This window comes from Amblyomma mixtum, chromosome 5, assembly GCF_055824585.1.
Source record: "Amblyomma mixtum isolate Tamu chromosome 5, ASM5582458v1, whole genome shotgun sequence".
NCBI classification, from domain to species: domain Eukaryota; kingdom Metazoa; phylum Arthropoda; class Arachnida; order Ixodida; family Ixodidae; genus Amblyomma; species Amblyomma mixtum.
The window spans coordinates 142280468-142296173 of record NC_143016.1 but is presented as its reverse complement, the minus strand read 5'-3'; the positions used below and the strand labels follow the sequence as shown (position 1 = coordinate 142296173).

Genomic DNA, 15706 nt, shown 5'->3' with positions numbered 1-15706 from the left:
AAGTTGAAGCCATGAACTACTACGCCGCCGCAGTACGCAGTCCTGCTCCCCGACGAGACCTCCCAAGCCCTTCGATGGGCACTAGCTCTACAAGAACGACGACCTCTGGCTCCCGCTAGCCCACCTCACGAGCGAAGCAACGGAACTAGGAAATGAGAGCAATGGAGGACTCCTGAGAAGCGCCCACTGTGTTTCTATTGTGGCTATGCCGGGCACATACTTCACCGCTGCTTGTAGAGACGCATCGGCCTGCGAGGTTTCGCCATCGACACCCCATGGCCGCTCCCCGGCCAGCGACCACGAGAAATCGACGGCTAACTGCGCAGAGGGGAGTACGTGCCGTAAAGCCGCCTTTCCCGCTCGCCATCGGCGTCCACCGCACGTTTTGCATCACCGGGCTGCACCTACGCCGCGGCTGTCCGAGGAAGGTCCCCTAGCCCCCGTAGGGAAAACTATACAAAGCAACCTGTGGAGGTCAGGTTGCCTGCCAAAGAAATGACGAAAATCCTCCAGCGACCCCGTCGTATGAAGACGCCGTACCCACTACACCGACGCCGCATACAACGACAACCTCGACCACGACGCGAACCACCTTCAGAACGACGCCGCCATCATTGAAAAGCTCCGACCACAAGCCCCACCCACGATTCACATACCCGACGAAGCAGTGACCCGAAGCCGAGGACGACGTGCAACTCCAGAGCCAGGACATACGATTAGCAGTGGTTATCGATGGCCGGAAAGTCACCGCTGTAGTCGACAGAGGAGCCGATTATTCGGTGATGAATGGACCATTCGATGCGCAGCTGAGGAAGTAACGACTGCGACGGCCTACAAATTCTCACCGCAGGGGCCACCTCATTACGCCATCAGGACGATGCACAGAGCGAGTGACTCTCAAGGGGCATACCTATCCCGCGACCTTCGTAGTGCTACGGTAATGCTCCCGCGAAGTGATCTTGGGCATAGATTTCTTTGATGAGCATCAGGCGATCATCGACCTGCGAGCCACGCTGATCATACTTTCCACGGAGGAGGCCATCCCGTCGATAGGAACTCAGGAACAACACGTGGCACTTAGTGTCCTGGAGGAACAAGTGAGCGGCCCACCTCACTCAAGCGTCACCGTCACCGTAGGTGCCACGGAAACGAACAACACTGAAGCCATTATAGGGGGAACATGCAGTTGCTTCTCGACCGAGGAATCCGCATCGCAAGAGGCATCACACATTTCCGCAAAGGACAAGCCGAACTACTGCTCACTAACTTCCGCGAAGAATACCGGCACGTTAGCAGAGGAACGACGATTGCATTACTCGACAAAATATCCGACGTACGAGACTTCTTCGCCCTCTCCGACCCATCGGTAGAAGATTCGCCTGACCAAGAGAACTCGCCAACTTTCGACATAAACCCAGCCTGCCCCGGAACAAACAAGACTAGATCCGCAATCTCCTTCGATGCTACAGCGAGTGCTCCTCGTCATCGCCGAAGGTCCGACGAACGTCGATTGCCAAGAATCGCATTATAACCGACCAGCACTCCCGACCTCTTCGCCAAAGCCTCTACATAGGGTCGCCGCGAGAAAGACAAGCCATCCAGGACAAAGTGGAAGAAATTCTTCGCGACGACGTCATCCAAGCTTCAAAGAGCCCCTGGGCGGCGCCGGTTGTTCTAGTGAAAAAGAAAAACGGCACACTTCGATTTGCGTTGATTATCGCCGCTTGAACAGTATCACAAAGAAGGATGTATACCGCCTTCCCCGCATCGACGACACACTGGACCGGCTATGCAACGCTAAGTATTTCTCATCTATGGACCTCAAGAGCGGCTACTGGCAAATTGAGGTCGATGAAAGAGTTCGCGTGAAGACCGCATTCGTCACTCCAGATGGCCTCTTCGAGTTCAAGGTGATGCCGTTTGGTCTCTGTTCCGCACCAGCGACATTTCAGCGAGTAATGGATACAGTGCTGGCAGGCCTGAAATGTCAGATTTGTCTGGTATATTTAGATGACGTCGTTGTCTTCGCCTCGAACTTTGAGGAGCTCCTAAAAAGGCTTCGAACACTACTAGGCGCCATCAAATCGTCCGGCCTAACCTTGAAAGCAGAGAAGTGCCATTCTGCCAATGAAGAGCTGCTGCTTCTAGGCCACATCATTAGCAAGGATGCAGTACACCCAGACCCGCAGAAAACCGCTGCTACCGCAATGTTTCCGTCAACGCCCGATAAGAAAGCTGTGAGCAGACTCCTCGGACTGTGCGCGTATTACCGACGATTTGTCAAGGACTTTTCGCGCATCGCCGAGTCACTGACCCACCTGACAAAGCCAGGCGTGCCATTTAAATGGGAAGCGCCTCAAGTGGAAGCCTTCAAGGAACTTCAGCGACATTTAGAGTCCCCATCGATCCTCGCGCACTTCCATGAAAAGGCCGAGACTGAAATTCATACCGACGTAAGTAGTGTAGACCTAGGCGCTGTCCACGTTCATAAAACTGACGGAGTGGAGAAGGTCATCGCATACACTAGCCGTTTCCTGTCTAAAGCGGGGGCTAATGTTTCGACAACCGAGAAGGAGTGCCTTGCCATCATCTGGCCCACGTCACACTTCCGCCCCCCCCCCCCCCTCCCGAACGGACGACTATTAAGGTGGTCAGCGCGCTGTGCTGGCTTGCCAGTTTGAAGGACTCCTCCGGCCGCCTCGCTCGATGGAGCCTGCGCCTCCAAGAGTTCGACGTCCCCGTCGTTTACAAGTCCGGACGCAAGCACTCTGACGCCGACTGCCTGTCACGAGCCCCTGTAGATGCACCACCGCCGGACGACGATGAGGATGCCTTCCTGGGACCCATAAGCTCCAGCTGTTTTGCACAACAGCAGCACTCGGACCCCGACCTAAAATACCTCATCGAGTACTTGGAAGGGAAGGTTTCTTCACTCCTTGCCTCGTTCAAGAGAAGAGTGTCTTCGTCATGTTTACAGAATGATGTCCTCGTCAAGAAGAACTTTGTAACGAACAAAACAGCCTACCTTCTTGTGTCTGCAAGTATGCGCGAAGTTCTTTAGGCTTCACACGACGAGCCGACAGCTGGACATCTCGGGTTTTCTCGCACCCTCTGCTGCATTCAAGACAAGTATTACTGGCCCCGACCACTGCCGAAGTCGCACATTATGTGAACACCTGCCGAGATTGTCAGCGACGAAATACCCCTCCAACCTGACCAACAGGATTTCTGAATCCCATTGAACCCCCCTCGAAGGCTATTTCAGCAGATCAGCATGGACTTGCTTGGCCCTTCTCCGAAGTCAGCATCTGGAAATAAGTGGATCATTATAGCGACTGACTACCTGACCCGCTACGCCGTGGCAAAAGCCCTGCCGAAAGGAACAGCAGCAGAAGTCGCCAACTTTTTCGTTCAGTGCATTCTTCTGCGACACGGCGCTTCCGATGTGCTCATCACGGCCAGAGGAACCGCATTCACGGCGGAATAGACGCAAGCCATCCTGCGTTACAGCCAAACCAGCCACCAGAGGAAAACTGCAAACTGCATGCCATCCAAATACCAACGGACTGACCAAGCCCTGAAAAAAACCATCGCCGATATGCTCGCCATGTATTTCGATGCCGAACACAAGACCTGGGACGTTATCCTACCTTACGTCGTCTTCGCAAATAACACCGCACTGCAGGAGACCATCCAGATGACGCCTTTTAGACTCATCCATGGCAGGGAGGGCGCGACCACGCTAGACGCCAAGCTGCCCATTGTTTCCGAAGAAGATAACGTCGACGTCGCCGCCTACCTTCAACGCGCAGAAGCCCGAAGACTTCCCAGATTACCGATCAAAAACCAGCAGCGCACCGACGCCAGACACTACAACCTACGAAGACGCAACGCGGAATACAAGTCAGGAGACCGAGTTTGGGTTTGGCCGCGCAGTCGCCGCCGCGGATTGAGTGAAAAACTTTTGCGCCGCTATTTCGGCCCGTACTAGGTTCTTCGTCGGCTAGGTGAACTGGACTACAAAGTCGTCCTTGACGAAATGACGCCATCCCAGCGACGCCGCGTACGACCAGAAGTTGTCGATGTCATCCGGCTAAAGCCCATTTATGCGCGCTGAACACGTTGTGTTTATACCCTCGGTGTTTATTTTTACGCATTCCGTTTTAGTTGTTTGTGGCCGCATTATGTAATAAAGCATCGAGTCGATGCTTCTTTTAGAGGGGAGTAATGCCGCGAATGTTTGTAGTGTTTGCTTGTTCATTCTTCAAAGCTGTCGGCACACTGCTTTATCGAATTGTTTGGGATGCAAGGAACACCTAGATTTATCTCAATTTATCGCATCCAGGCGGAGCCGATTCTATGTTGTACAAAAGTGTTCTAGTAACGTTCCAAGTTTTATCTCGAATGTTCGCTATCAGCTTTAAAAGGAACATGGCCGAGAGAGGCCGGCATTCTGTTCGGCGACCGCCGAGCACGCTTATTGCTACGCCGTCCCCGAGTGATTCAATTCTTTGCGGGCGCAAGTCAGCCGAAATAAGGGGTTTCGTTTCGAAGACATCGTCGCTGTTTTCCTGTTCGCCGGACTGCAGTCACCACTACATGGCAATATGCTATTGCGGCTAGTAAATCCCGATACCCTCGCCGATTTTCCTGAGCATCGTCGAGGGGTATTACTTATGTCTTCTTGATATTTGGAGCAATTTCTTTCCTGACTTCAGCGTTCTGCTTACAAACACCAACGCTTGCAATGTGTTAGTCTAAATGCACTGATACACGAGCCTTTAAATGGAAGAAACAGCGCAGACAAACATGGACACACGAAGAATCGACGCACACACACCCGATCGCTCACTCACAACTCATTTCTTCTTGTGTCGTATTTCTTCGCGCTGTTTCTTCCTTTTAAATCCATTACCAACTAGCCCCGCACATTGCTCTTCTGCACAAGAGCTTCGTCTGGACGCCACGGACCACGGGAAAAGAAACACATTCTTCTAGCTTCTCCTCCCTGCAAGATTTCACATCAGATTTTGCAAGGTCCGTTAATGTGGTCCTTGCAGCTTATAACTAATTGTGTCTACGGGTGTATATTGACGGATGCAGCGGATGTAAAAGGTTGCGATGGATCATGCCCTCTTAGAGTGCTTAGAGTGTGGAGCGTCGCGTGGTGCTTCATTATGCCGTCGGCTTCATTGCAAGCGTTTTTTCCCCATATTGATCTGCCGATAACATCCTCATAGTAGACGGGCAGTTGTTAATCTGGGCTGGTAAATTTGGCAGTGATTTTTAAAGTAATTAGATGCGTCATCGCTGACATATGACACGGGAGTATACAAAGACGTCTAACGTCTACCTACTTGCGGACCTTCATAAGAGCGTAATACGCGTGGGCAGAATAGTGGGCCGTGTCAGCACTTACGCAAGTAAAAACATGAGCTCTTTGCCTTTTCGTGACGAGCAATGTTTATGTAGACAGTTGGAATTTTTTTCAATGGCACTACTGCTTTTCAATAGGCACTTAGTAGGCAAGGGTACGGACATGAGAAGTTGGTTGTGCAACACATTCCTAGAAAAACAAGAGTCACCGAAACCAAGGAAAGCAATATTTTGGTGTGCTCATGTTGGTAGTGTAATAATATTTACAAGGGAAATCAGTAATTAGCAAGTGCAAGAATAACACGGTCTCATTCAGGCAGTGTCATAAGACCTACGACCCCCGTATGTCGCGCACGGTGCTCTCTACACTCAGCTCTGGCGGTGGCAGTCCAGCCTTCTGTTTTCAAGTGCATAGGTCTTGAGCGTAACCTAACCCTAAAACATTCCACATCGCAGCTCTCGTCCTTTTGCATCGAGCGTAGAGCATTCTGTAATACCGCAAGTGAGATGTGCAACGTGATCGAGCGGTGAGGGCGACGTTTGTGAAAGAACCCTCTTGCGACCAATGCATCGAGACTACCAGAAGTGAGGCCGTCATCAAGGTCAGTTAAAAAGTAAGAAAACCTCATTATTAAGTTGCATGCAATACGAATACATTCCAAAACAAAACCTTGGACAGTCGCTGCCATAGCTGAGTTGGCAGAACACCGATCGCAACATACAAATGCAGTGGGTTCGCAACCTACTGGCAGTATGCAATCCCTTTTCTCACGCTTTCGAATAAATTAGCTGTAAGGAAGAAATGATTTCACTATTAATTTCCGAATCATCGACCCCTAAATCTTCATAAAATGACCGCTATGCATTCCTTGGTGTTGGGGAAATGTTTGCTCTCTACTAATTTCTTCAGGGAAGAGAAGTGAGCAATTTCCTGCTTAATCAAAGTGGCCGTTAATGCTACATTTCAGCAAGAACTACGTTTCTTGAATAAGGGCTTTCCAGTGAAGACGCTTACTGTAGTCATGAGGTTTCTACCTCTTGACAAACTCTTGAAGGAGTTCCAGGAACTAGTTCGGATTCGCTTCCTTTGTATTTCGATCACCTTTTCCGAACGTTGCGTGCACTTCCTGAAAAAAGTAAAAGCCTCCCTGCGCTGCCTTCCGGGCCCTTTTCCACATCTTACTAGCCGCTGGTATGCTTTAGTTAAACGAGCGTACATTCACCTACCATTAGACCTCTACAATCACCACATATTGAAGCGCTCTGGACACCGCCGCTGTCAGATATATGGCGCCTACCATGACAACACACGCACTTACTAGACCTGCCTACTAGCCACAAAGGAAACAAGCTGTTTCCAACGCGGATTCCTACCCAGCCAGATACCCTATTCTTAATTGGCTGATAACCTAGTTTAGCGACAAAAAGTGTTTCTATGTTGCAACTGGTTGCCACGGTGTTGTGATGCGTACTTAAAAAAAGAGGTAGTGGACTACACATGCATTTCAGCTATATATTTTACTTATAAGTTAGCGACATTAAGCTCTTCACCCTGGCAGCGACGATCACATTGAAGAAGCCTGAGTGACGTCGACCCGGTTGCGCCGCCGTCTGCAGCAAAACTACAGTAAGCACGGTCGCTGCGTTGCACAGCGCGCGCCTACTCTCCGGCCGTGGCACACTTTGGTGAAGTCGGCGAGATTGGGGAGAAGCTAGACAAAAATGGGAAGGACACAAGCATTTGTTTCCTTTGTCTTCTTGTCGTGACTTTCCCCTTCCCACCTCCGCACCCCTTGCCCGAACAATGATCTTCGCATTCCCCTAAGCTCCTTAATTGAATCGTTCAGTCACGAGCAAGCATTTGACCGTTGGCTTATTTCGTAGTGGATCCCGAGCGCTCCAGTGTTGCCTGATATCCACGTGGTTCAAAAAACCTTTTAAATATTTTATTAAAACGTATTTGCGCACGAAATGAGCTCATGTTTCGCGCACGTGTTCTGATATGCATAGCTTACAAAATTCTGCAACAAGCAGCTAGAGTTTGAAAAATGGTGTCATGACCCTTTTACACGATCTAGGTCACTCCTTTTTTAACACTCCGCCCAATACTGTAACCACTGCTCGTGATCCATATAGCCAATGCGTTGGGCGATATGGGCTCCGATTTTCCGACTTGAGCCGGCGACCGCTACCGTGGTTCTTCTTTTTCATCATCCTCTTTACAATGGCACATACCTGCATGGGGGGATTGGCCAAGAAACGTGAATGTTGAAAAATGTATCCATGAAAAACGACAGAAGAATATTTAATGTTAAATAACAAATAACATTTCGGTGAAAAAAGAGAAAAACGCCAAGGCTTTTAAAGGAGTTAGCTAATCAACGTAACAGTTAAAATTTTGTAATCATGGATATTCCCACAAATTGAACCCAATGCAAATCTTTTGGCGCTCTCACCGAACGATTATAACACTGGCAGATATAACGGGAGCCCTAACCTGGAGAGAGGGACCTCCAGGTAAACCTTTCTCTATAGTGTGAACTTTGGACAGTAGAGGAGGAAATGATTCCCAGATTCAATGTTCTCGCATGAGTCACATAGGTTTATCGGTGATCACCCACATTTGCATCAGTATAAATTTAAACTGCGAATCCTGCACCGCAACCGCGTCATTGATACCTCACACTGCCTGGTTTTACACGAACGGAAGTAATTGTTTTCTTTCTCCCTTTACTTGACGTTGATAATTCAAATGCGTTTCACTTCTTCACCAACCTGCTAGGAGGAAAAAGAAGACTATTCATCTGTTCAGGTCGCTTCTTGCCACTTCACAGGGACGCTGCCGAAAACGCCATGAACCAGTAAGTCTTTTCAGGTCACAGTATACGAAATCCTTCCACTTACCACCGCACGCCTCAATTTTAAGGAGGTGCTGTGAAATGAGCTCTTTCTATTCAATAAGTCCTTCGAATGCATCCTTTATTTGAACCCCTGAATTCTTTGTCCAACCTTTTTGCGTCTGTGCGAGGTAGTAATATTTATTCACGTTAATCGCAAAACTATGAAGCGCAGTCTAACGTTTCTTTGATCGGCCGCACACTCGCGGCCATACCTTCACATGCTCTGATGCCATTCAGCCCTCGATGTATTGAAGCACTTAGACGACAAGTTTCCTGTAAGAAGTGCTAATGTGGATGACAGTCTAGCCCTGACTATATTCGCGGGTGAGTGAATTGGCGCGGCCTAAAACCACCACTCCATGTTTCGTAACTCCAATTTAAACCAGCGTTGCCGGTTTGGGGGCGCCAGAAGAGAGTCAGACGACTTCTTGCTCTGGCCATTGGGTTGTCATCGTATGAGCACCGTTGTTCTCGCGGCGTTCACGGTGGGAGTCTACTGCCTTTCAAAACTTTTCGCGCTGCGTGCAACTGCCAAGTCGTATAGGTCTGGCAGATCCATAACCAGCCCCGATATTATCATCTGCGGCACATTATACTTAGCACAACGCGACGCAGTCATTGTGCTGGGAAGCTTCGTTGTGAGCTTACTTTTCGCTGCCTTACTTTCAAAGAATGTAGATAAAGTGGTGCCACACTGACTGAAGAAATGTGGTTTCGTTGATGTTCCTTTTGAATTACATGCTCAAGTGCTAGAAACGTTGCTCTCTCTGAAGTGCCTAGGTACTTGCCTAAGGCCGCAGAGCGTGCTTTGTACTTTCCCTGATCCCTTTTAGTGAATAGTTCTTGCATAGCTGGTGGAGACAGTTCCAACCAGTGGCAGACAACATGTGCATAAGGAAATGAATACTGAGAAAACACGACGTCTCAGTGAAGCTACAGTGTGTCGCAGTCAACTACTATATCAAGTAGCAGTCGTAATCACATGCGGTGTTATCGAATTGTCGTTTGGCGTGCCGTCACCATGGTCTCTTTCTGGACCACATTAGCGCCTTCCACGCGCACCCCCGTCGTTTAACCTATAAAAAGCTAAATGCTTTCGAAGCAGCTCGCCAATATTATTTGTAAAAGTTTTTCGCCTGAGCACATCTACACAAGTATAAACTCAGTGAACGTGCTAAACACGTTCACTGCGTCGTGGGTCACTCGTGGGGCATGTCGTATACGCCTTCTGAGTGCCACGCATACTGAGTCACGTGATGAAGGGGCGATACAACTCAGATTTTTTACGAGCATTGCAAAATGCACACATGCCGGACCGTTACTGCCCTGTGCTTACGGTTCTGAAAAGTCGGCTTCACCGGTCAGTCACTTGTGGGTCACGTCGTACCAGTGGTCCGCGACGTACAGTGATTAGGGGGGCGGAATTTGCTTACTTTGTACGTTAAAATACCCAAGGGGGTTAAAATTTCTGTTGTCCTTCACTACGGCGTCCCTCGTAACCTGAGTCGCTTTGGGACGTTAAACCTCAATAAACCAATAAACCAACCGAAATCGCTTTCACAGTGAACGTGCTATCGAATCCAATTTGGCTTTGCAGCACGAAATGACGGCTCCTAAATTTGTGCACATATGCTCGAAAGCCCTATCATCCAGTAGCTGGATGCTATAACGAACGCTCCAGTGGCCGTGAGGTCACTGATATTTTTTCGGACATATACAGGCCGCTATAAATGAAAAATAGAGTTCTGGTATTTCGAACCATGATAAAGTTCTGTCTACGTGATTATATCGAAAACGGCACGGTGTCAAACTCATTAGAGATTAAAAAAAGTTGTGGGGGGCACTTTGCTCTCATTAAAGTGCAATAAGGCGAAAGCCATTTTCACCCCTGTTGCTGCCCCTCTTACGGTGGTGAGGACGTCATAGGTGACGTCCCGCGCATGCGCCAGCGCCTGCCAGGGTGGAGTCGGAGTGAGTGTGTGGGTCTGTGAGTGAATTTAGAAGGATGAGGGTTCGGGCTCGTGGGTAGTCAACATGAGGATCCATAGCGCATAAACTTCTAGGGGCCCAACAGGAGCGCTGATCTTCCACTCAACAATCTTTATTTGGTGGCTGACAGCCTCATGAAGATCAAGTACGGTACAGGTATAGGCAACTGAGAACGATTATGTTGTCAAGGCCGTGATGTGTCAGGGAATGAGAACAAAAAGCACATTAAAAACTACCAATCAGTGAGCACGTTTCACACTATCGCCCGCGGCCTTGAATCTAAGAAAGCTAAGACTTTCCTTGATAATGACACCGAAGGATCGCTGACCAAATTTTACAATCCCTCTATTTCCATCGCTGCAACTTCAATTATCTACCTCGTTTTTTGAACGCTATTTTTTCTTAACACTGAACTCTCCTCGAACTTAGGCGCGCACTTGTGTCCACGGCAGTGACGAGCCAACTTACCTGTCCCCTCATCTCCGACGTTTCTGTGATACTCGCTGAGTACCGCTTTCAGGCACCGGCCTGTCTGTCCAATATACAACATGCCACATGAAAGCGGAAACCTGTATAGAACGTTATTGGTGCAAGTTACCAAGGGGTTCTGGTGCCGTACAGAGCAGGCCTTCCTTTCCTGCTCGTCAGGACATGTGTCCTTACACATGCGGGGCTATTTTTCTGGGGCTGACATGCAAACTTTAAGCCCAATTTCCTCTCCAATCTTTTTGAGACCGTGGGAAAGCCTGTGAATAAAAGGCATTACTTCAATTTGGTTCGGACCTTCTTCTTTATCTGTCAGCCGTGCGTTTTTCATTGTCTGCGCATGCTTCCTGTTACTGCAACTACGTGGAACCTCTGGTAACCCGCTTTAGACATAGCTTTCTTAGATCAGAAGACTTAGCGATCTGAGATTCAAGGCAGTGTGCGATAGTGTGAACCGTGCTCACTGATTGGTGGTTTTTATTGTGTTTTTTGTTCTAATTCCTTGGCACCATGACCTTGTTAAGATAATCATTTTTATGTCTATACCTGTACCATACGTGATCTTTTTAAGGCTGTCAGCGCCTAATAAAGATCGTTCAGTGGAAGTTTAGCGCTCGTGTTGTGTCTCTTGAACTTTGTACGCTATGGATCTCGTGTGTGAGTCAGTAGGGTGCGTCATTAGAAGTGGAAAGTGGGAAGGCAATAGCTTGTCTGCTGGTGGCTAACGACCACGCCCACTGCCGGCGTGCCGACTGAAGCAGGGAGGGGAGGGCGATGGTGCCGGAGCGGCAGTCGGCGCACCATATATAGACTGTGATGATGACGTTATAGGTGACGTCACGCGTATGCGTAGTACATTTCCGGTTACGACCTACTACGCTGTTTGAAGACGTCCTTAATTTTTGTTAATTTTAATTTTCATTGTTTATCAAATATATTCTCATTTTAATTTATTTCTCGTTTCTTTTTTATTTTTATTTCTCATATTTTCGTTTTTATTTTTTTATAAATTGATGTTATTTTTTATTAGTTTTTATTTATTTTTAATTTTATTTTTTAGCTTTTTTATACTTCGTGTTATTCATCTTACGTTAATTTTTATTTCACTTTGTTATTCTTATTTTATGATAATTTTAATGATTTTTTGGTTACGGCGTATTACACCACTGATGACGTCGTGAGGATGATTGACAGCTTTTGTGGGACAGTTTTCGCGAACGGACGGACAACGAAGAGCCATTAAAGGCTTTCCCCTTAGTATCATTTACCAGCATTGTCTAGAGAGCATAAACAAACTTCCTGGCTACGAAGGCTGATTAGCTCGTTTTGGTGAAGAAAATACTGAGAGATGTAGCTTTCTCTCAGAGACATCTAATTCGCCAGTTGGAGATTGTTCATGACTGAAAGAAGGTTACTGCGCTACACAACACGAAAAGAACAGCACACACGAAGGATATATGCGCAGACCAGAACATGCAATGTTGTTTTTACGCGTTCTATGAACATCTTGTAGTGCAGTACCTTTCTCTCACTCATTTCAGACCCGGTGTTAAGAACAGTGCCTTCAGTGGTTAAGTGGTACATCGCGCCAAATTTTTTTATACCTTTCTGACAATTTGGCGCGTTTCTAGCTCAGGCCATTCTGGCACGCAAATGGTCGCAGCAGGCGCCTATCCCACACAGGCCCACAGCCGTGCGGGAGGCTTCGGAACACGACACACATGCTGCCCCTGCTTCACCCACCATCACTGCTGCTTCGCCTGGCATAATTTCCGAATCCCAGAACGAGCCGGAACATGCTGCGCCTCCATCGAAACCACCTCCAGCCGACGGCCGCGGATACAGACAAAGCCCGCTATTTTGGAGCGGCGCTTTCGTGGCAGCGGCAGGGGTTATTGTCTTCATCGTGAAGCTCCTAAGCCTCGAGTCCGGCATTGACCGCCGCGACAGAAACCTGCCCAGTAACAGGTCGCCGCACATCGTATTTATCCTGGCTGACGACTTGGTGAGGGGCTCTTTCTTCTATCGTTATTTCTTCCTTTCTTTCTAGCTTTCTTTCTCTACTATCTGTTGTGCTAGTTCTTCATTTCATTTTGTCTTGCTTGATGGCTTGCTTCCTCTCTTTCCTTTCTTTCTTTCTTTCTTTCTTTCTTTCTTTCTTTCTTTCTTTCCTTCTTTCTTTCTTTCTTTCTTTCTTTCTTTCCTTCTTTCTTTCTTTCTTTCTTTCTTTCTTTCTATATTTCTTCCTTCCTTTCTTTCTTTTTTCTTTCTTTCTTTCATTCATTCTCTCTTTCTTTCTTTCCTTCTTTCATTCATTCTTTCTTTCTTTCTTTTTTCCTTCTTTCTTTCTTTCTTCCTTACTTTCTTTCTTTCTTCCTTTCTTTCTTTCTTTCCTTCTTTATTTCTTTTTGTCTCTCTCTCTTTCTCTCTTTAATAATTCATATTTAAGGCGTGCTGCCATAAAACTGGGTCTTTTTCCCTGCATCAAAAGATGTGCAATGGCTTTACAGCGTCCGTAATCGAGTCCACTTATAAAATTTTGTTCACCAGGTCTCCTGCAGCTGTGTGCAATTGACTGCATAAAAGAGTTTTACAAAATGGTGCTTTATGGTACTGGGTCACTTTTTCGTCGCTGCGCTTTCGCATTTCTAGGCGCAGTTTGTTATCAAGGGCGATTTTCTCGCGGACTTGGCATTGCTGCGGTCACTGCTAACATCTTTCTGCATGACAGAAAACATCACGTAACAGTAAAATTTCAAATTTCTTAAAAATATTTCGTTATCGGCATAGCCGCTGTGATACGTCTTGACACTATATTTCAACCTGCTGTGCGCTTAAGCAATCGCAAAAATTTTCTCCCTATCGTTCTCTGCCATTTTTAGCAGGAAATTAGAACGCTCTGCCACTGAAAAGGTTTAACTCGTTTTGCTACGCTTCATTGCTACACCAAAGAGGAATCAATATGCGAACATATTGAGTTTAATATCGCATTATATTTTCTAGACGCCCCTTCGCTAGTTGGGTTTAATAGTTTTACAGAACAGTGTGAAGAACAACAAGAAAAAAAAGGACAAGAGGTCAGTGAGCCCTGTGAGGTGAACGCCCATTGCAGCCTTTGGCGGCAAAAAAAAATGAGTCTTGAAATGGAATGGCATGAGCTAACTGTGGCACAACAGTGCTTGTGCGGCTAGTGCAGAAGGAAGCCTGAGTGAGAGCATATTAGCTGGTCATGTCACAGCAAAAATTTAAAAAGACCTGAAGTTTCTGCACGGCATGAAAAAATTTGAAGATTCACCTTCAGGGCGGTTTCACTGGAGCTTCAACAATAGCCTTAGAGAATAAAACAAGCGACTCTGGTCTGAACCCATTCCAGGATTATATTTAAGTTAGATATGTGCCATGTGTTGTTACAATACCCAAGCTGATGCCACACAGGAATCTTAGCGCAACTAACTTGCAAGACAGCGATACTATGGTCACGTCATGATGTAAATATCCTATGTTGTGGGTGGGTGTAAAAATATTATTACGTGAGTATTTGAAGCAGCATACAGTGAATACACCTTTATCGGAAGGCCTTTTAAGTTGGCAAAATGTAACGCTTGCAAAAAAAATAATTGTGTATTGTTAGTACAATACCAAACAGGCCATTCGAGAGCATGTAAAATGTTTAGGGGTGTGCGAATATCAAATTTTTCGTACACGAGCCGAATACGAATATTTGGTTCCAAATATCGAATCGAATATCGAATAATCAAGGACAGACGCATTTAACCACTACAAAACATTTATTTGAGCACCTAAGAACATCACAGTTCAACTATCAGCGATGAAATAAGCACAAAAGGTGTGTGTGTCTGCACAAAAAGTATCAAAGTCTCGAGCATTGTTCTTAGAAGAGTGGAAATATCAGAGAAGACGGCTAGTACACAGCATTTATCAAGGCTAGCTTGCCATAAGCCCGAAAGCACGTTGCTGAGATGAACATAAAAGGTTGTCGTGAAGGAAAACCGGCTGCTCCACATGGTCAGGCAGAAGTAGTTCCATTCTAGCTGAAACGACTTCTACAGCCGCAGAAAATCCCCTCTCAATTGGCCCTGAACTGGCACGTCTTGCGAGGTATTTCGTGCACAGCTCTGACTATACCAGCTCGCAGGTATAGCCACAAAGAAACTCACCAGCGCAGTCAGCTACTCCATGGCCCGACGTTACGCATTGCTGTGGGCGCCGCCATGTTGTTATGTCTATGTCGATAGGACTTGCCGACCGAAATGAATGCTGGTGCTCGCAATAGATATATTCGGCTAGAGACGAATATTCGCGTCCTGTCGAATATTCGAAACAACACGAATACTTGGATTTCGAATCGAATACGAATACTAAAAATATAATATTCGAAATATATTCTATAATTTCGAATTTTCGCACACCCCTAAAAATGTTGTTTCGGAGAAGTGATATGCTGGTATTGATTGCAAGATGGCAGACCCCATATAGCTGTCAGTGAAGGCATATGTCCAACTAATGTATGGGAGGTCATAATGTGAGTAATAAAAAGCTAAGGCCCAAGGGAATGCCTTGGGGACGTCCAAGATTGCAGGCAAAGGCAGGATGCATAAGAATGGCCAAAAGAAATCTCTCGGCGGCTCGCTGTTTCAGCTTGGATCCAGTTTATAGTTATGGGATACATGTTAATGCACGAGAAAACCAGCCTTACATAAGTAAGGTAATTAAATGCTTTTTCAAAGGAAAGAAAAAAAAAGCATCACAACGGGACGTTGCGGTGAAGATGCATGTCTTGAAGAACAGGAGCAAGTTGGCTATTGCAGAAGTGTTTATAAAAGCTTCAGGATTTGTAATGAAACAACTGAATTGGCCAAAACAATCTTTCAGGGGGAAGAGTGCGAAATCTGTTTATTTGCAGCACATGCCAATGACACAAATTGGGTCATAGG

General features: G+C 46.9%; 1 protein-coding gene across 1 annotated transcript in view; it reads left to right on the top strand.

Annotated features, from left to right (window-relative positions):
• The first annotated feature begins 10399 nt into the window (after nucleotides 1-10399).
• Nucleotides 10400-15706, top strand: part of LOC149343937 (arylsulfatase B-like) — a 49870-nt gene continuing 44563 nt past the window's right edge. Inside the window, exons 1-2 of the mRNA XM_089547104.1 lie at nucleotides 10400-10421; nucleotides 12383-12756. Coding sequence (XP_089403230.1) covers nucleotides 10400-10421; nucleotides 12383-12756 — 396 coding nt within the window. The remainder of the gene's footprint in view (nucleotides 10422-12382; nucleotides 12757-15706) is intronic.